Source organism: Heptranchias perlo, chromosome 2 (assembly GCF_035084215.1).
Source record: "Heptranchias perlo isolate sHepPer1 chromosome 2, sHepPer1.hap1, whole genome shotgun sequence".
Taxonomy (NCBI): Eukaryota; Metazoa; Chordata; class Chondrichthyes; order Hexanchiformes; family Hexanchidae; genus Heptranchias; species Heptranchias perlo.
This window is the reverse complement of record NC_090326.1, coordinates 123074077-123094295: the sequence shown is the minus strand read 5'-3', so window position 1 is coordinate 123094295 and position 20219 is coordinate 123074077. Positions and strand designations below refer to the sequence as shown.

Genomic DNA, 20219 nt, shown 5'->3' with positions numbered 1-20219 from the left:
CACTTGCCACGTGCTGACCTCGCACAGTGCAATGTGACACTAACCGACATACCCCCCCCCCTCACTAGCACTATTTAAAGACTACTTGCAGGTTAGTTGCTGGTTTACTATTCCCGGCTGCTTGACTTCTAGGTGTTTTTTGCTGTGTTGTATCACTCTGGAAAGTTCACTTTATCTGCACAGAGAGAAGTTTTGCTGCTCTTGCACTGTTGCTCTTTGCCTCACAAATAGTCTGGCTGCAGAAATAAGTGATCTTATAGGGCTGCCTTTTGGGCTGGATGATGAGAGGGAGCAGCAAGGATGATACCACAGAGCAGAAGAAGCTGCCAGAAGAGGGAGGAGGGCACTGAACAGGAGGCCATATCGACAGAAAGTCTTCAGGAAGCACTTCCCCTACATCAACTTTACCGACGAGCGATTTATGAAGCGCTTTTATAAAATTACATAGAAGTTACAGGCCATTCGGTCCAACTGGTCTAGGCCAGTGTTTATGCTGCACGCAAATTTCCTTCCACCCTACTTCATCTAACTCTAACATCATACCCTTCTATTCCTTTCTCCCTCATGTACTTATCTAGCTTCCCCTTAAATGCATCTATGCTATTTGCCTCATCTATACCCTGTTGTAGCAAATTCCACATTCTAACCACTCTCTGGGTAAAGAAGTTTGTCCTGAATTCCTTATTGGATATATTAGTGACCCTCTTATATTTATGACCCCTAGTTTTGGACTCCCCCCACAAATGGAAATATCTTCTCTTTGTCTACCCTATCAAACCCCTTCATAATTTCAAATAGGTTACCCCTCAGCCTTCTCTTTTCTAGAGAAAAGACCCTCCGCCTGTTCAGTCTTGATAGTAATAACCTCTAAGTTCTGGTATTATCCTTGTAAGCTTCACCAAGAAGCATGACACCGAGCTATGTCACCTGCTGCAGCCATAACTCCAGCCTCAAATCAGGGCTTGAACAGCACTGCCTGTGGCTGTCAAGTTCACCGTCGCCCTCAATTTTTGTGCCACGGGCTCCTTTCAGGCTGCAGCTGGTGGCATCAGCAACATCTCACAGTTCGCAGTACACTGATGTATCAGGGAGGTCACCAAGGTTCTCTAGACCAGGAGGAACAACTACATCTTCTTCCCTATTGGCAGGACGAGAGGTTTCACACATAAGGTGCCATTGACTGAATACATATTGTTTTGCATCCTCCCCAATCACCAGCCTGGCATCTTTATCATTCGAAGGGATTCCGCCCTCTCAACATCTCAGTGTTTGAGACACAGGCAGTGCATCATGCAGGTCTGTGCCCGCTATCTCGACAGCAATTATGACTTTCATTCTGCGACAGTCCTGTGTCACCTTTATTCCAACCAAGCTGGCAAGTTATGGGCTGGCTATTGGGCAACAAGGGCCACCCCCTCCAAATCTGGCTCATGACTCCAGTCAGGAACCTGCACACAGCTGCAGAGCACGCCTACAATGACAGCCATGCTGCCACTTCATTGAGCGAAAAATTGGCGTGCACAAGCAATGCTTCTGCTGCCTCGACTGTTCCGGAGGAGCTTTGCTGTACACCCCTGAGCGGGTATCCAGATTTGTCGTAGTTTGCTGCATGCTGCACAATTTTGCTATCATGAGGGACCAGCTCTTAACACCACCTGGGCAGCAACCAGTACAGGAGGAGGGGAGCCAGCAATCACCAGAGCTCCTAAATGCCTGAGCTTTCAAAGACAAACTCATTGAGGAGCGCTTCAATTGAATCAGCCCTCCCATTAACCATTCACCAATAGTTCCACAATCCTTACCACTCTTCTTACAGCCACCATCCAATTGTCTTCCTTCATTCCAAACTTCTGGGTCTTGACCTCATTTCACTACAAAGACAAATACCAACTCCAAATCCAGATCAAAAAACAAATTTATCAAACAAAATAATGTCAACATTGACCAAAAAAAATGAGTAATCACCTTTGTGCAAGCCCTTGGTGCCTGCCTTGTGTGCTCGTTTTCCTATCCCGGTGCTCCTACGAGGTGCTTTCCAAGTGGCTACAGCTTGGGAGGTTGAAGGTTGCTGAACTTTCATTGACAATACTTCAGATGACCTTGGAGGACGACCTCAAGCAGCTCTGGGATTTCAGGGCCCGGCTGAAGGCTGCAGCATCCTAGGTGGGCTTCAGCAATCTGGGCCAGCTGGCTGACTGACACCTGCAGGAGCACTGGTGGGGTGTCTGAGCGGAGGAACAGGCATGCTGTCATCCTCAGAGAGGAGAGTAGATGTCTCTCCAATGGGGTCATAGCCACTCTTCTGGGGCGGTCCCTCAGCACTCATAGTGCTCTGCTGGAGCACTGAGTGCAGGAGTGATGTGACGCCCTGAAAGCCCCTTTCAACAATGGCCCCCAAAGCCAAGATGGCAGCTGTCTCAGCTTCCATGCCAGCAATGTGAGCAGTTACAGTAGCACTACAAGCTTCCATGGCAGCAGTTTGCTACCATGGAAGCAGACAGAGCTGCCACAAGATGCTGCATCATGGTGGGTACTACTGCGGTGTTAATGGAGCTGACCACTTGGTCCATGATGGACAGAATGGACTCCGTGCTCCATGACATTTGTGCATAGGTTCTTTGGCAGGCTGCCCAATGCACCTAGCATTTCTGGTGTATGTCCATGAGCCTTCTTCAGTAGCTTGGGCCCTCGAAGTCTGCATCGGAATCCTCTCCAGCCGAACTAGTATGCACCCTTACCCTCCGGTGAGCTGGCACCTGTGGTGTCCTATTCCCCTTCCCTAGCTCCTGCGCACTTGAGCCCGGTGAGTCACAACGTGCTGATCCCTCCTCTAACCTAGTTTCTGAAGGCCACATGGTGTCAGTATCTAAGCTGGTGCTTGCGAGACTCTGATCCAGTGACGGTGCATCCTCAGGAACACTGCTTCTCTTCTTCTGGTGGCTGAGGGGCATCTACATTCTCAGCAGCCGAAATGAAAGAAAGGGACAATGGTTAGCTTGTGGTGTGAGGGAAAACAGAGAGAGAGAGAGAAGTGGATTTTGAAAGCATCTGCAGCTTGTCATGCAGAGTGTGTGTGGTGAGGGAGAAGTCAGAAGAGACAAAGAGGATTAGGTATAAAGAAACCCTGCATGACATCTCCTTCAGTGGTTATAGCCTCCGCGCTGCCCCTTCTCATGATGGCCAGGATGCTCTCTCCAAGGGGGAAGAGGGTGTGCAGATGGGCTCTTCCTCCTCTGGTAGCCTTGTATTGTGTACAACCTTCTCTTGCAAGAAAGAGAAAAGTGTGTTAGTGAGAGTCTTGTGAGGTGTTTGGAGAGTGTGGCTGTCATGGTTGAATAGCTGATGGTCTGTGCGTGAGATGTGAGTTATGGGTAAGTGAGGGTTGTAATAGTATTGAGTGGGTGAGCAAGAGGAGAAGGAGGTATAGTGAAGTATGGTGCAGTGATTGCAGAGTAGTGGGGGAAGGCAGTGTTGTGAATGCTGTGAGGGTTGTAATTAATGAGGCTGTGAATGGTGTAGTTGTGATCAGAAAGTATTTCAGAGTTTTCTTACCTTAACAACTTTAGTTAAATCATTGATGTTCTTGATGCTCCTGGCAGTGATGTGCTCGGCAATCTCTCCCCACTGCCTCCTGAGTAGATGTTTGGTTGGCTTTCTGCCCCGTGGTGGAAAAGGGATGTCCCCCCTCCTCTCCACTGCCTGCACCAAGGCCTCCTGTGCAGCATCAGAGAACCATGGTGCCCGCCCGCTCGCTCGCTCCCTCCTTCAGCTAATTTTTTCCTCAACCTTGCTCCACAGTCCTTGCAGCCAGAATGCACCTTCCCTCTCAGAGATACTAGTAGCCTTTAATGTCGTTGACCACCGCCCCGCATCTCTCTTTCCCCCCCCACCCGCCGCCCCTCCCCGATAGGCGCGCAGCCAGCGAATAGCATGCTCAGGGCTGGCTCCACAAGTGATTGTAATTAGCAGGCAGCACAGATACTGCATGAATAGTAACTGGTGAGGGTAGTCGTCCTGCAACCTCCCCCCCCCACTTGCTCGTTTTTGGGTGCGATATGATTTATAAGCCCCACTCTCTGGAATGCTACAGTAATGTAAGTTAGCTGTAAAACCATGATTGAAGGGCATGGAAGAGGTGATGTAATGCCCTTTTAGCTGAGGATAAAAAGTGAGGCCATCGTAAGGAAGTTAGGGAAGACCTGGGGGGAACTCAGCAACTGTGACATGAGTTGTCCCACAGCCCTCACATCATTGCGTGTGTTGTCTGTGGGAATCATTACTTCTAATAAAATTTGTAAAACTAAGACTCTGCATTTGGAACCTTAATTCCCGGTACATAGACAACGGCTCCAAGGTGGTTTCTCTAACAGTAATTAATATACAGCAAGGTCCCACAAACAGCAAATTACATAAATTATCAGAAAATCTATTTTCGGTGATGTTGGTTGAGAAATGGATGTTGACTAGGACACCAGGAAAACAGTTCTTTGAGTAGTGCCATGGGATCTTTTAAGTCCACCTGAACTGATAAACAGAAGTAAGGGAGAGGGTTGATGAGGATAGTACGGTTGATGTTGGGCATATGGACTTTCAAAAGGCACTTGATAAAGTGTCACATAATAAATTTGTTAGCAAAATGAAAGCCCTTGGGATTAAAGGGACATTGGCAGCGTGGATACAAAATTGGCTAAGGGGCAGAAAGCAGAGAGTAGTGGTGAACGGATGTTTTTCAGATTGGAGGGAAGTATACAGTAGAGTTCCCCAGGGGTCAGTATTAGGACCACATCTTTTTATTATATTTTAATGACCTGAACTTGGGTATAGAGGGTATAATTTCAAAGTTTGCAGATGACACGGAACTCTGAAATGTAGTAAACTATGTGGAGGATATTAACAGACATAGACAGACTGGTGAAATGGACAGACACATGGCAGATGAAATTTAACAGAGAAGTGTGAAGTGATACATTTTGGTAGGAAGAATGAGGAGGGGCAATATAAACTAATTCTTACAATTTTAAAGGGAGCGCAGGAACAGAGAGACCTGGAGGTGCACATATACAAATCTTTGAAGGTGGCAGGACAAGTTGAGAAGGCTGTTTTTTTTTAAAAAAAAAGCATATGGGATCCTGGGCTTTATTACTAGAGGCATGGAGTACAAAAGCAAGGAAGTTATGCTAAACCTTTTATAAAATAATAGTTAGGCCTCAGCTGGAGTATTGTGTCCAATTCTAGGCACCACACTTTAGGAAGGATGTCAAGGCCTTGGAGAGGGTGCAGAAGAATGTACCAGGGATGAGGGACTTCAGTTATTTGGAGAGACTGGAGAAGCTGGGGTTGTTCTCCTTAGAACAGAGAAGATTAAGGGGAGATTTGATAGAGGTGTTCAGAATCATGATTGGTTTTGATAGAGTAAATAAGGAGAAACTGTTTCCAGTGGCAGAAGGGTCAGTAACCAGAGGACACAGATTTAAGGTGATCGGCAAAAGAGTCAGAGGAGACATGAGGAAACATTTTTTACTCAGCGAGTTGTAGTGATCTGGAATGCACTGCCTGAAAGGATGGTGGAAGCAGATTCAATAGTAACTTTCAAAAGGGAATTAGATAAATACATGAAGGGAAAAAATTTACAGGGCTATGAGGAAAGAGCAGGGAATGGACTAATTGGATAGCTCTTTCAAAGAGCCGGCCCAGGCACGATGGGCCGAATGGCCTTCTGTGCTGTACCTACTATGATATCATGAACCTTGGTTTAATGTCTCATCTGAATAAACAGATTAAAATTGAACTAAGTTACTGCTATGGTACTTAGGTTCGCTTATCTAATGGTAGATTAAAGACTAGGAAGATACTTTAGGGCGGTTGGTGCTTATGGAGCTGCTGCCCAGCAAGAGCCAACACCAGGTGAACAATTAAGAGGGAGAGAAAATTGTCAACAGAAGAAAAACGAGCATGACTTGTCCATTGTTAAATTCCAAATCCATACTAGTTGCCCTGTGTTGGCAGCTGTTTAAATCTTTAGTAATCCCACTGTTCTGCTCACTTCTTTGTTCCAGTAAGACTTGTTTAAACACAAAAGGGATTTGTGCAATAAAACTATTTTTCAATTAAAGGTAAGGCAAGGTCACAGTGTGTCAATTTAAACTGTTAAATTATGTAGACCCGTAGTTCCCTAGATATATCCGAAACATCTCTAATTAGCAGAACGTTCAAATGCAGGAAAAAGAAATTGTTTCCTTATCCAGTCCACTGATTTTTTTTAAGCCTTTTTCAGTCCAATCGTACATTCTTGGTCCTCTGATAAAGGAAGTGAAACACAATAGGAAGTTTGCTGTGTCTTTTCAACAGCCGTAAACTGCAACAAAAGCTGTTCTTTTTGCGTACTCAAAACATTTTTGAACTTTCAACATAGAATTTTTCAAATTACTGCTTTAAAAACTAACTTCAGTTTTTGTTAATAGAAATATATAGAAAACTAAGTGGAATTTGAGAAATGCACACAACCATGGAACACTGCCGAATTAAGAATAATGGATATGTATTCTGATCCTCAAGGACAAGTGATGTTCTGTGCCCTGAGGAACTGTTTTTCTGCTAAGGGTACGGTAGCATAGTGGTTATGCAGAGGCCTGGACTAATAATCCGGAGTTATGAGTTCAAATCCCGCCAAGGCAGCTGGGGAATTTAAATTCAATTAATTAAATTCAATTCATTAAATAAAATCTGGAATTAAAATACTAGTATCAGTAATGGTGGCCATGAAACTACCGGATTGTCGTAAAAACACATCTGGTTCACTAATGTCCTTTAGGGAAGGAAACCTGCCGTCCTTACCCGGTCTGGCCTATATGTGAATCCAGACCCACAGCAATGTGGTTGATTCTTAATTGCCCTCTGAACTGGTCTAGCAAGCCACTCAGTTGTAAAATCTCGCTTAAAAAAGAAAGTCACAATAAGAATAAAACCGGACGGACCACCCGGCATCGGACCACTAGGCACCGGACACGACAAAGGCAAACCAAGCCCACTTGACCCTGCAAAGTCCTCCTCACTAACATCTGGGGACTTGTGCCAAAGTTGGGAGAGCTGTCCCACAGACTAGTTAAGCAACAGCCTGACATAGCCATACTCACAGAATCATACCTTTCAGCCAACGTCCCAGACTCATCCATCACCATCCCTGGGTATGTCCTATCCCACCGGCAGGACAGACCGACCAGAGGTGGCGGTACAGTGATATACAGTCAGGAGGAAGTGGCCCTGGAAGTCCTCAACATTGACTCTGGACCCCATGAAATCTCTTGGCATCAGGTCAAACATGGGCAAGGAAACCTCCTGCTGATTACCACCTACTGCCCTCCCTCAGCTGATGAATCAGACCTCCTCCATGTTGAACACCACTTGGAGGAAGCACTGAGGGTAGCAAGGGCACAGAATGTACTCTGGGCGGGGGACTTCATTGTCCATCACCAAGAGTCCTGAAGGACATAGCTGCTAGACTGGGCCTGCGGCAGGTGGTGAGCGAACCAACACGAGGGAGAAACTTACTTCATCTCGTCCTCACCAATCCACCTGTCGCAGATGCATCTGTCCATGACGGTATTGGTAGGAGTGACCACCGCACAGTCCTCGTGGAGATGAAGTCCCGTCTTCGCACTGAGGACACCATCCAACGTGTTGTGTGGCACTACCACCGTGCTAAATGGGATAGATTCAGAACAGATCTAGCAGCTCAAAACTGGGCATCCATGAGGCGCTGTGGGCCATCAGCACAGCAGAATTGTATTCCAGCACAATCTGTAACTTCATGGCGCGACATATTCCTCACTCTACCATTACCAACAAGCCAGGGGATCAACCCTGGTTCAATGAGGAGTGTAGAAGAGCATGCCAGGAGCAGCACCAGGTGTACCTAAAAATGAGGTGCCAACCTGGTGAAGCTACAACTCAGGACAACATGCATGCTGAACAGCGGAAGCAACATGCTATAGCCAGAGCTAAGCGATTCCACAACCAACGGATCAGATCAAAGCTCTGCAGTCCTGCCACATCCAGTCGTGAATGGTGGTGGACAATTAAACAATTAACAGGAGGAGAAGGCTCTGTAAACATCCCCATCCTCAACGATGGCGAAGTCCAGCACGTGAGTGCAAAAGACAAGTCTGAAGCCTTTGCAACCATCTTCAGCCAGAAATGCCGAGTGGATGATCCATCTCAGCCGCCTCCCGATATCCCCACCATCATAGAAGCCAGTCTTCAGCCAATTCGATTCACTCCACGTGATATCAAGAAACGGCTGAGTGCACTGGATACAGCAAAGGCTATGGACCCTGACAACATCCCGGCTGTAGTGCTGAAGACTTGTGCTCCAGAACTAGCTGCGCCTCCAGCCAAGCTGTTCCAGTACAGCTACAACACTGGCATCTACCCGACAATGTGGAAAATTGCCCAGGAATGTCCCGTCCACAAAAAGCAGGACAAATCCAATCCGGCCAATTACCGCCCCATCAGTCTACTCTCTATCATCAGCAAAGTGATGGAAGGTGTCATCGACAGCGCTATCAAGCGGCACTTACTCACCAATAACCTGCTCGCCGATGCTCAGTTTGGGTTCCGCCAGGACCTCTCTGCGCCAGGCCTCATTACGGCCTTTGTCCAAACATAGACAAAAGATCTGAATTCCAGAGGTGAGGTGAGAGTGACTGCCCTTGACATCAAGGCCGAGTGTGGCACCAAGGAGCCCTAGTAAAATTGAAGACAATGCGAATCAGGGGGAAAACTCTCCAGTGGCTGGAGTCACACCTAGCACAAAGGAAGATGGTAGTGGTTGTTGGTGGCCAATCATCTCAGCCCCAGGACATTGCTGCAGGAGTTCCTCAAGGCAATGTCCTAGGCCCAACCATCTTGAGCTGCTTCATCAATGACCTTCCCTCCATCATAAGGTCAGAAATGGGGATGTTCGCTGATGATTGCACAGTGTTCCGTTCCATTCGCAACCCCTCAGATAATGAAGCAGTCCGAGCCCGCATGCAGCAAGACAACATCCAGGCTTGGGCTGATAAGTGGCAAGTAACATTCGCGCCAGAAAAGTGCCAGGCAATGACCATCTCCAACAAGAGAGTCTAACCACCTCCCCTTGACATTCAACGGCATTACCATCGCCGAATCCCCCACCATCAACATCCTGGGGTTCACCATTGACCAGAAACTTAACTGGACCAGCCACATAAATACTGTGGCCACAAGAGCAGGCCAGAGACTAGGTATTCTACGGCGAGTGACTCACCTCCTGACTCCCCAAAGCCTTTCCACCATCTACAAGGCACAAGTCAGGAGTGTGATGGAATACTCTCCACTTGCCTGGATGAGTGCAGCTCCAACAACACTCAAGAAGCTCGACACCATCCTGGACAAAGCAACCCGCTTGATTGGCATCCCATCCACCACCCTAAACTTTCTCTCCCTTCATCACCGGCACACAGTGGCTGCAGTGTGTACCATCCACTGGATGCACTGCAGCAACTCGCCAAGGCTTCTTCGACAGCACCTCCCAAACCCGCGATCTCTACCACCTAGAAGGACAAGAGCAGCAGGTACATGGGAACAACACCACCTGCAAGTTCCCCTACAAGTCACACACCATTCTGACTTGGAAATATATCGCCGTTCCTTCATCATCGCTGGGTCAAAATCCTGGAATTCCCTTCCTAACAGCACTGTGGGAGAACCTTCACCACACGGACTGCAGCAGTTCAAGAAGGTGGCTCACCACCACCTTCTCAAGGGCAATTAGGGATGGGCAATAAATGCTGGCCTCGCCAGCGACGCCCACATCCCATGAACGAATAAAAAAAAATTGATGGCATGAAGTAGTACTGAAACATTGAGAACGTAAGAAAGCATGAGATAAGAAAAGGATATCGGTTCATCATGCTTACTCCTATATACCGTTTATAGTCTTCCCTATGATGGAATCTATCACATTTATTTAATCTCCTAATAGAAAATACTTCATAAATACTTCGCGATCAAAAAAGTAATCGAGCAGAACTTCAGAATATTCACGCCATCTCACAATAATCAACCCAGGCCTGGTGGCCTCTGCAGACAACAGCCTTCTCTTTCCCCCATCCCCCCCAACCTTAAGCATCACACGAAGCATTGAATATTTGTTACCTTGTTCCATACCTATTCCATTGCAAACCAAATATTTTATCCAGCTACTTTTTGAATCTTAATTTACATGAACTTTTTAGTATGTTTTCATACAGATAACGCAGAAGTCCGGAGGGCTGTTAGGGACAAAGTGGCCGTGTGTGCAATACAACACAAATGATATGCCTGTCCTGCTTTTGGTTTTTACACTAGATATGCTACTTGGATTCAGCATCAATGGCTTTTCCTGTGAGCTGACCTCACACCCCCCACAAACCAGTACTTCTAGGAACCCAAAATTTAGGTAAATGTAACGAGATGCAGGGATTAAACAGAGAACCTTTGTCATTTTGTTCTATCTTACTGGAAAATATTATGCGCTGCTACACAATCTCCTCATCTTCAGTAGGCAGATGAATATACGTTCCTATCAGACCGCTGCTCGACAGGCATATTTATTTAATTTTAAACAGGTAAATTAATAATAGTCATCACTTTCAGTTTAATTGCAGTAATTTACTAACATTGCTATCCTCAAAATGTCAAAACAAAAAACTTGCCTCGCCTACTGGACCTTTCAACATAAAATTAATCCTTGAGACGTAGTCGCTTACTTATGTGGCAAAACACAACCATAGAGCCAGATTTAGCTCAAATGCTCCGCTGGCTTTAGACTGACTGCTGACTAGTATGAAGTCAAACATAGATATATCATTCAACAAGCTTTTATGATATGCTGAAACAAAGTAGATAACTATTACATTAGATCAACAGCCAATTATTATCAATTATATAGAATGTTTTTCCGCACAAGTAAAGTATAAAGTCCTTTCCAGCTCTCTGTACCCAAAGTTTCAAACTGAGTAAATTGAATAGAACCACACAAAAACAAGAAGTGCTTCTTAGAAACCATGCATTTCAAGTGATGCTTTTGTGTCCCAGATGTAATTTATATTTCTATAGCTTGCAGAAACTAATATTTATCTTGAGGACAAAAATGCTTAATTTTTTCAGTGTCCACTCCCTCCCAATGAACAAAATTTTAAAAATTAAATCCCTTCTTTCTGCCTGTTAATTATAAAATATGCTAGGCATTTTCATTTGGTTGTTGTTATACAGTCCTAACATTTTTGTAAATGTGGGCCTGTATCTGGAAGTTATGTCATAATGGGAGGTGGAAATACTCAACATTAGCCACTGAAAGAAAAGACAAAATTAAAGGAGAAGGAGGTTTTGTTTATTAACTAATGACATGTTTTACTCGCCTTCTAAAATGATCATTTCTGGGTCAGGAACTTATTTTAAAGTTTGTATAGTGTAATTGTTTAAATGAAACCTTAATGGCAACATCCTTTTTTGATGGTTCTCAGCGTGAAAATGACACTTATTATGGGGTATGGTCAAAACAGTCTGAGCAGTGGGCTAAATACAGCAGGGTTTCTGTCTTTTTGGTACATTTTTTTCCCCCACCTATTTGCCATTGTGACACAAGTTGCCCTACCTCATACCCCCAATCCCACTCTAGGCAGTGCTTAACCCTCCCCCCGACTAAGTTACGGCTGTGGAACAGATCAGTAAAAAGGTAATCAAATGTTAATCATTTACAAAAATTTTAAGTGCACAAACATTTATTATTAGTTTTTCCTCAGCAATTAAATCATATTGAACAGTTGCCTGAAAATGTACTGTTTCTGTGCACAGAAACACAGTTGCTGAATTAAAGGTAACAGGTGCACTTGCACATTGTTCTACTTGTACTTTTGTTTAGAGGCATTATTGGTTTATAATGAGAAGGTGTGTTGGCTGGAATTAGAGAGGTATGCAACAGAGTTTTAATTCAACTATCTGTCCCCACAGCAATATACTGGTTTAACTATGAACTGATGAAGAGACAGTTATGCAAGAAGTACAGTGTCAGTGAACCTACGTTAATGATCAGTTTTTTCTCAGGAGCAGCATCAGGCGCAGTAAGTCTGACTATAGTTATGTAAACATTTGTGCTGGGTATAATAGGTGCTTTTAGGTAGCGCATTGAAACTAAATGTTTTTCACAATAAATTTAATGTCATTTTTGTGAATCCAGAATTATTTTTAGAAAAAAAATGTGCTGAGTAGTAATTATGAATTTTTCTGGAAGTGGTTAATCTTAATTTAATAATCTTGGTCTTGCTCAAATATTTATGTACAAGCCAAAATCTTAGATAACTACAACAAATTATAACTGATCCTTTAAAACATTTTACACGTCTTTAGTTAAGATTCTCATTAATAGTACTTACATATTTACAGTTTGGTTTAGTATTAAAATACTTAGGAGTTTTATTAACTTTTCATGTTGTCCAAGAATATTGAAAGCCTGGGATATCCTGAAGGAAGGTTATACAAAATTTCTCTGACCACCTAAGGTGCTTGAGAGAAACTCCACAAATATCCATTATTCAATCATAACTGGTAGCTTTCCACAGATAAAATTGCTGTTGTTCCATCAATGTAATGTCCAATAGAGTATTTACTCATGTTTGTGTAAATAACATAACCTTCAATCCTATTCTAAACGGTCATTTCTCCCGTTCCTCAATCTTAATTTTGCACTTGTGTTGTATAGTTCTGCATTCATGGTTAAATTAAGTGCCCTGCTTACGTTTATATCATCCAAGCATTTCAGTATTTAAAAGACCTGTGTCATATTTCATCTTGATCTTATCTCTGGTGAAAATGTTTTGGTTTTGTATGTCTTGCTCCATAACGCAAGGTCTCAAAAACGTACTTCTCACTCTTATCTGACCCTCACAAATGCATTAATGACAGGCATCTGGAATTTTCATGTAAGTTCTGCCTTAACATCGGCGGAAACCCTGGAGAAATGACAGAAGCGGCCTTTTACACTGTTTCTCCAGGGTTTCTGCTGAAGTTGTGGCAGCAGATCGAGGAACCCTAGGGAAATTCTATCCCATTATGTCCAAAATTGTACTCTATTACAAACGTGGCCTCACCATCTGTACAATACAAGATCTAAAAATAGTGATTCTACTTCTAATCAAATGCCCTTGACATGCAGAACATGTATGCTCACATCATATTTTGCCATTTAATTAACCCTAATGAGGCTGGAGTTTACTTGGTTTATGTTGCATTCTTGATACCTGTGCCATTTTCCTAGACACCAATCTGACATTAGAAAGTGCAGTATGATTTTAAAAACTGCTGACCAAATTTCAATCTTTAAAAGTCAAAGTACTGTACAGTGAGCAGTATTCTGTAGATTTAGGTATGCATGCTTTGTCTTAACTTCTATAACTTCACAGCAGGGTAAAAATATGGCTCCTTGCTTATATCACAATAAAACAAGAGCTGCCATTGTATCTCTTGCTGCGTATCAAAAGTTGCATAAATCCCACGCCTAATATAATTTGTACAGTGAAGCAGAAAGTTATGGGATAGTCATAAATAGGAAGGGGGAAGGTGAAGCAATTAAAGATTGCCATTAGATGTCTAAGATTGGACTGCCTATATAGTTTGGTATACAATCTATGCTGTATGGCACCTATGGTATTTAAGAACACAGGGTAGATTTTCCTCTGGGTGTGTCTTAGGTAAAGCATACCTGAGATGGGATACACACGTGAGGAAAGAGATGCCTTTGAATTTTGCATGGCCCAGGTGCACTTCTACTCAGGCCTGCCCCATGACAGGCTGCAGCTACACTCCTGGTCACCAATATCAGGATCTTCTGGTTGCTGCTTTCTTCTTTTAATGATAATGCTGATCCTGCATCTACTACAGGCACCGGTCCAACTCTACCCATCTGGGAATGCCAAGGAAATCCTGGTGTAGCGTAGAGGGGAAGGACACCTGATGCAATGGTGCACCCTGGAACTGAGCATTCTCTAGGCACAAGGAAGTGGAAGATCTACACTTACATTTGTTAGAAAGTGGTGGCACAATATAGCAGAACAACAATACACTGTTCCACAATGGTAGTGAGATACAAGTTAGATCCCCATGCCACTTTTTTTTCTAATCTCAGCGGCACTGCTGCACGAAGCCTTCCTCCTGAAGGGCAGAAAAGATCAGAGGAAAGCCATTACTGAGCCAATGGGTGCACCTCCTAGCAGCTAGCCCGAGTGGTGTATGTAGAGGGATGGGAGCATACTCCTTGCAGATGGAGGTGCATCACTCAGCGCATTTTATTTATCATCTGTGAGTAAGAATAATGAGTGGCATCCAATCACAACCTGATGTCTTTTTCTCTTCAAAATAATTTAAATATTGCTTATTAACCTGTGTGAAAATAGAAGTGAGTGAAATTATATGTTTCCATTAATGACCATCTCTTTCAGATTGCAGCTGTATTGACTTTGCCATTTGATGTCGTGAAAACTCGCAGACAAATTGAACTTGGAGAGCTGGACGTGTTAGGGAGTATGTAATTTTTAGACTTTTGTTTGAAACTATGCAGTGGCCCATATTTATAAATGTGTGTTTTAAGTACTCACCTATATTTCACAATCTTCACCAGTTATGAAGTTGAGAATTGTGGAGACAAGGCAGGATATTGGGCAAATACCCCTTAGGCTTGCTTCTTGTGTGATTCCTATTTCCCGTTACCTTCTGGACTGGGAAATTTTTGGAGTGCATGAATTTGCAAGAGCCACATTCTCTTTTTTTTATTATTATTCATTCATGGGATGTGGGCGTCGCTGGCAAGGCCAGCATTTATTGCCCATCCCTAATTGCCCTTGAGAAGGTGGTGGTGAGCCACTGCCTTGAACCGCTGCAGGCCGTGTGGTGAAGGTTCTCCCACAGTGCTGTTAGGTAGGGAGTTTCAAGATTTTGAGCCAGCGACGATGAAGGAACGGCAATATATTTCCAAGTCAGAATGGTGTGTGACTTGTAGGGGAACTTGCAGGTGGTGTTGTTCCCATGTGCCTGCTGCCCTTGTCCTTCTAGGTGGTAGAGGTCGTGGGTTTGGGAGGTGCTGTCGAAGAAGCCTTGCTGAGTTGATGCAGTGCATCCTGTGGATGGTACACACTGCATCCGCGGTGCACTGTTGGTGAAGGGAGTGAATGTTTAGGGTGGTGAATGGGGTGCCAGTCAAGCGGGCTGCTTTGTCCTGGATGGTGTCAAGCTTCTTGAGTGTTGTCAGAGCTGCACTCATCGAGGCAAGTGGAGAGTATTCTATCACACTCCTGACTTGTGCTTTGTAGATTGTGGAAAGGCTTTGGGGAGTCAGGAGGTGAGTCACTCGCCACAGAATACCCAGCTTCTGACCTGCTCTTGTAGTCACAGCATTTATGTGGCTGGTCCAGTTAAGTTTCTGGTCAATGGTGACTCCCAGGATGTTGATGGTGGGAGATTCGGCGATGGTAGTGCCACTGAATGTCAGTGGGAGGTGGTTAGACTCTCTCTTGTTGGAGATGGTCATTGCCAGGCACTTGTCTAGCGCAAATGTTACTTGCCACTTATCAGCCCAAGTCTGGATGTTGTCCAGGTGTTTCTGCATGCGGACTACTTCATTATCTGAGGGGTTGCGAATGAAACGGAACACTGTGCAATCATCGGCGAACATCCCATTTCTGACCTTATGATGGAGGGAAGGTCATTGATGAAGCAGCTGAAGATGGTTGGGCCTAGGACATTGCCCTGAGGAACTCCTGCAGCAGTGTCCTGGGGCTGAGATGATTGGCCTCCAACAACCATTACCATCTTCCTTTGTGCTAGGTATGACTCCAGCCACTGGAGAGTTTTCCCCCTGATTCCCTTTTAGAGCCTGTGCCCATAAAGTTGCATGCCAGTGTTTGGAGCTACAGTTGAGATTCTTGGATTTCTGCTTTTGGTATTGTTTTTTTCTCCATTATGTGTTGCTTTTATTTTTTCCCATTTAAAAAAAATGTCCTTGCATCTCTGGCTTTTTCAGAGTTGCAACCAAAGTTCAGAAAATGGGCAGTCCTCTGGTTATTCCACTCTTTCTAATTGATCTTGGAGAGATCAGAGACAGGTCTATTTACACTGAAGGTGGACTGCTTGCTGCTACCCTTACCCAACAAAGCCATGCTCTCCTTTCCAACTCCCAATAGTGCCATTATGTTGCTAGGTTCATCTGTTTGAATTTGATAGTTCCAATAGCACAAAATCCACCAGTAAGAGTGCAGCACTGAGAATTGATGTTACCTTTGTCCATTGCTGTTCCACCTATGAATTGGAAGATCGAAAGAGGAGAGCAACAAACTAGTGCTGGACAGCAACGCCAAGAAATATTGCACCATTTCTACCAGAAGATGGTGGTGCAACTTGAGGTAGTAGCTACTTGAGGGGAACTGAAAAGCTAGGGATGGAAATCTTGCTCAAGAAATTGCAAACACAGCAGACATTTTGTGTACAAGATCCCACAAATACCAATGAGGTGAATGACTGACTGAAAACCATCAAAAATAGACCAACTGGTTAGAGAGGAATGTTGGCTAGGACACCAGGAGAACTCCAATTCTTCTTCAAAATAGTCCCATGGAACCTGAATCACAAGAGCAGCCAGATAAGATCTTAGCTTAACATCGCATCTGAATGACATCACTTGACCATGTAGCTCTCCCTCAGTACTACATTTGTGTCATTCTAGATGATAGGCTCAAGTTGTATAATGAGGTTTAAAATCTCAGCCGTCTAACCTTCAGGAGTGCTACCAACTGAGTCAGGCTGATGTGCTTATTGGCTAGACCCTTCAACCTCATATATAGAGACTCCACTACCAGTACCACTACAATGGCTTTCAAAGAACCCAATGTTCTGGGATTTCTATTGTCTTATAACTGGAACATACTTATTTTCCAATCTATAAAATAGCAAATCTGTATCTTGCAACAGGAGGAAATAATTTTCAAATTGATGCAGTACAATCATCAAGAGCCTCTGTGATTATTAATTTTCTTTTCCAGAGTCACAAAGTAAATTGTCCTCCACCTGGAAAATAATGGCAAGAGTTGTTAATGAATCTGGATATGGAGGTTTATTTGTTGGTAAGTAAGACCATCTATGAATCTAGCACAAAACAAACTAGAATTTTATGTCAATGAAGTATCAACTTGCAGTTTGACTTTGTAGTACATTTTAGCATTGGGAAATAAATTCCTGTCATGTATTTTAATTTTGGCTGTTACAGGAAAGTGATTTTCTAATTTTCAGTATTTTGTTTTTATTCGAGCTGTCATTTTTATTTTTTTTTTGTAGTCTGTCCATGGTCAAATTCAGCGCAAGAACTTGAACTAGTCTCATTTAACATCTGACATCTGTGCAATTCCTAATATAAAATAGAGTCCAGTAGCAACTCTTGCCTCTCTGCAACCCAATCAAAATAGGCACTAAACTCTCGATATTTGCAAGTTTGCATATTCAACCTCTAGGTAACATCTTCGAGCAGCAGTTTCCCCACACCTCAGTGCCCTCATCAGCTATAGTATGGACGGACATCTGCCTTCGGCATAGTGGAAAAGCCTATGCAGTTTGCAATGTGTCGGCCGCATTGATGTTCCAAGCATTCAAGGCCAATTGCCACAAACCAGGCTTACTCATTACTAACCACTAATCCAAGTCCTCATGTAAGGGGCTTTGACAGAGACATACCCACCATGAAGCTGGCTGCTCCTCCAGGTGCTAATCAACACGTTGATCTTGGCTGGAGCCTTCTCTCCTTGTTGCAACATCCCCTTTTTTGTCACAGATTAACCCCACAACTTGGTCCTACATTTTGTAGATGGACTGAAGGAAGCCCTTTTATTACATCTGTAAGAGTTCCAAACCATGAAGGAGGATGCTTGGACATGTGCCTTATATAACACAAGTTTAACTTGCTGTCATTGAGAAATACAAGAGAGCAGAGTCTCCTTTGTTTTTTAGTGCAGTGCCAAAAGACTCTGTCCAAGCTAAAACTGGCATCCACTCGAACCCACGTGTACTGATAAGAATGATCAATTGAAACAGCTGCCACTTGTATTTTTGAATCATCAGTACCTTCAAGTTTCTCTCTTCACTCATGCAGAGTTGTAAATTTGATCTTTTATTTTTAGAACTTTTATTACCCTGATTAAATAATAAGTATATGCTGCTACAATTTCAAATAGTAGATAATTGAGAGCATTATCTGTCTTCTGGATCTAAATTCTGTTCCTGCCTTATCCCCCAGGTTTGTTGCCTCGATTAATGAAGGTAGCACCAGCTTGTGCTATTATGATCAGTTCCTATGAATATGGCAAATCTTTCTTTCGTAAAATAAACCAAGAGCAGGAGCAGCTAAAAAAGGCTGAAAGTCAGACATCAACTGAAGAAATCCACACAGATGGAGTTTGAAGAAACCACCAAACGTGGAGACTCTTTTCTTGCCAAATTTTATACTTAAACTATAGACACAAAACTTCAAACATGGCCTACCCATTATTGCACAAAGGGGAGACCTTTGGAACTTAAGGCATCTAGCGAACGGACACAAATATTACGAGTAAGATACCTTTCCAAGCTCTGTTTCCAGTGCTTAAACTCACTGTAAAATATGTTTGCTATTGTGGCACAGATTCCAAGGTCCAGTCATAATGATGTGAAAGGTATAGAAATAATGAGATTCATGTGGTGAAAGAAGAGGAGGAACAATTTGCCTATTTAGTATTGTAACGTTAGTAGGACTATACCAACAAAGGTTCAAAACCTAAGGAGCTAAGAAATGGATATTGAAGTTGTGTCACGTCATTATTAGATGTTTAAATGCAGCTGTAGAAATTTAAAATACAAGGCTAACATACAAAATTACCTATCCTACTACTAGATATACATAGACAAAAAAATGAAATCTGCAGACGAGAGACAGAAATGAGCTGGTCAGTTCGTTGTAATTTGTTTACCTGAACAGTCAGTTTATTGCAATGAAGATTATTTCCTGAAACCAGACTTCAGTAAATCTTAGTTTGTGGAATTTTGTTTTTATGTTGAGAAAATTTGATTTGTTGTCAGATAAATATCTGCCTTTATTTTTTTTTAAATAAACAAACACTGCACAACTTATTAACAGCCTTTTTGGTTCCATTGATGTACTGTGGTGTACTGAGTGAAAGTATTTATCTGAGGGTTATTTGCTAATTTTTATCCTTTCTTGCCCCTCCTCAGAATTAAGTAATTTATCTTCTCCCCTCTCCCCAAAAGCAGTTGGAATGTGAAAGTCTGGGGTACAGTTTGAACTCTGATCTTTCAACTGTGACACAACATGTGCATCCAGGCTACATTAAACTTTTTCTTGCTAATTCTTTTCCTTTCCTCTTCTGAAAAGCAGGTCATTCTAGCTAAAAGAACAATTATTGGTGCATAGGATTTGTTCTTTTTCTAGGGGTAAGACAGCTGCCTGCAGTGAACAAACTTGTGAGTCATAGTGCATTTTGCCTGACAACTCAGTTAAAGCATTATCTTGGTGCAAACTGCCATATTAAAAAGGAAAAATGTACTTCATATATATATGAAGTAAAATACTGCTTTCAGTAGTAGTGACAAGCATTCTGAAGCCACTGTAGAAGGCAGCGAAGACTGGCATGCTGAGATCCTGTTAAAAACTTCTGAAGTGCCAACTTCACAAAATTCTTAAGTACTCTATCCTAATGTTGCCAGCTTCCTTTAGTAGTCTTACAGCATAGTATCCAGAATTGCTGTTGAAGATGTAAGCAGATGGCTCTGAACGTCTTCACAGCAAACACACTTTTTGGTAGCTAGTACATAAAAGGCCTGACAGTTTGTCCCCATGTTTGTTATGCAACTTGTGTCTGCGTCCAAATACGTGGTTGAGAAGGAATGTGAATGTATAGGATGCAGTTTAAACTCTGATCTTTCAACTGTGACAGCAAGTATCCTGGAGGCACATGTAATTCTTTTCCTTTCCTCTTCTGAAAATATTGGCACATTGATGCAATACAGTTCCACCTGGCTTCATTACCCTCTACTACAGCTAAGTGGCTTTCATGTGTGAGCTTTGACAGTCAGTATGGCAGACTATACATCTACAAGGGTCCATCACAGCCAACACTGACTCTATCCTC

The 20219-nt window shown here is 43.2% G+C and overlaps 1 protein-coding gene across 3 annotated transcripts in view; it reads left to right on the top strand.

The window, feature by feature from the left end:
• LOC137342781 (mitochondrial glutathione transporter SLC25A40-like) overlaps positions 1 to 19200 on the top strand; it is a 53671-nt gene extending 34471 nt beyond the window's left edge. For 2 of the 3 annotated variants that reach the window (XM_068006970.1, XM_068006962.1), the window contains exons 8-11: positions 12013 to 12122; positions 14496 to 14577; positions 17088 to 17168; positions 18332 to 19200. In XM_068006970.1, coding sequence (XP_067863071.1) covers positions 12013 to 12122; positions 14496 to 14577; positions 17088 to 17168; positions 18332 to 18495 — 437 coding nt within the window. In that variant the 3' untranslated portion in view covers positions 18496 to 19200. The remainder of the gene's footprint in view (positions 1 to 12012; positions 12123 to 14495; positions 14578 to 17087; positions 17169 to 18331) is intronic. The other variant, XM_068006979.1, reaches the window with a different exon arrangement.
• The last annotated feature ends 1019 nt before the right edge of the window (positions 19201 to 20219 follow it).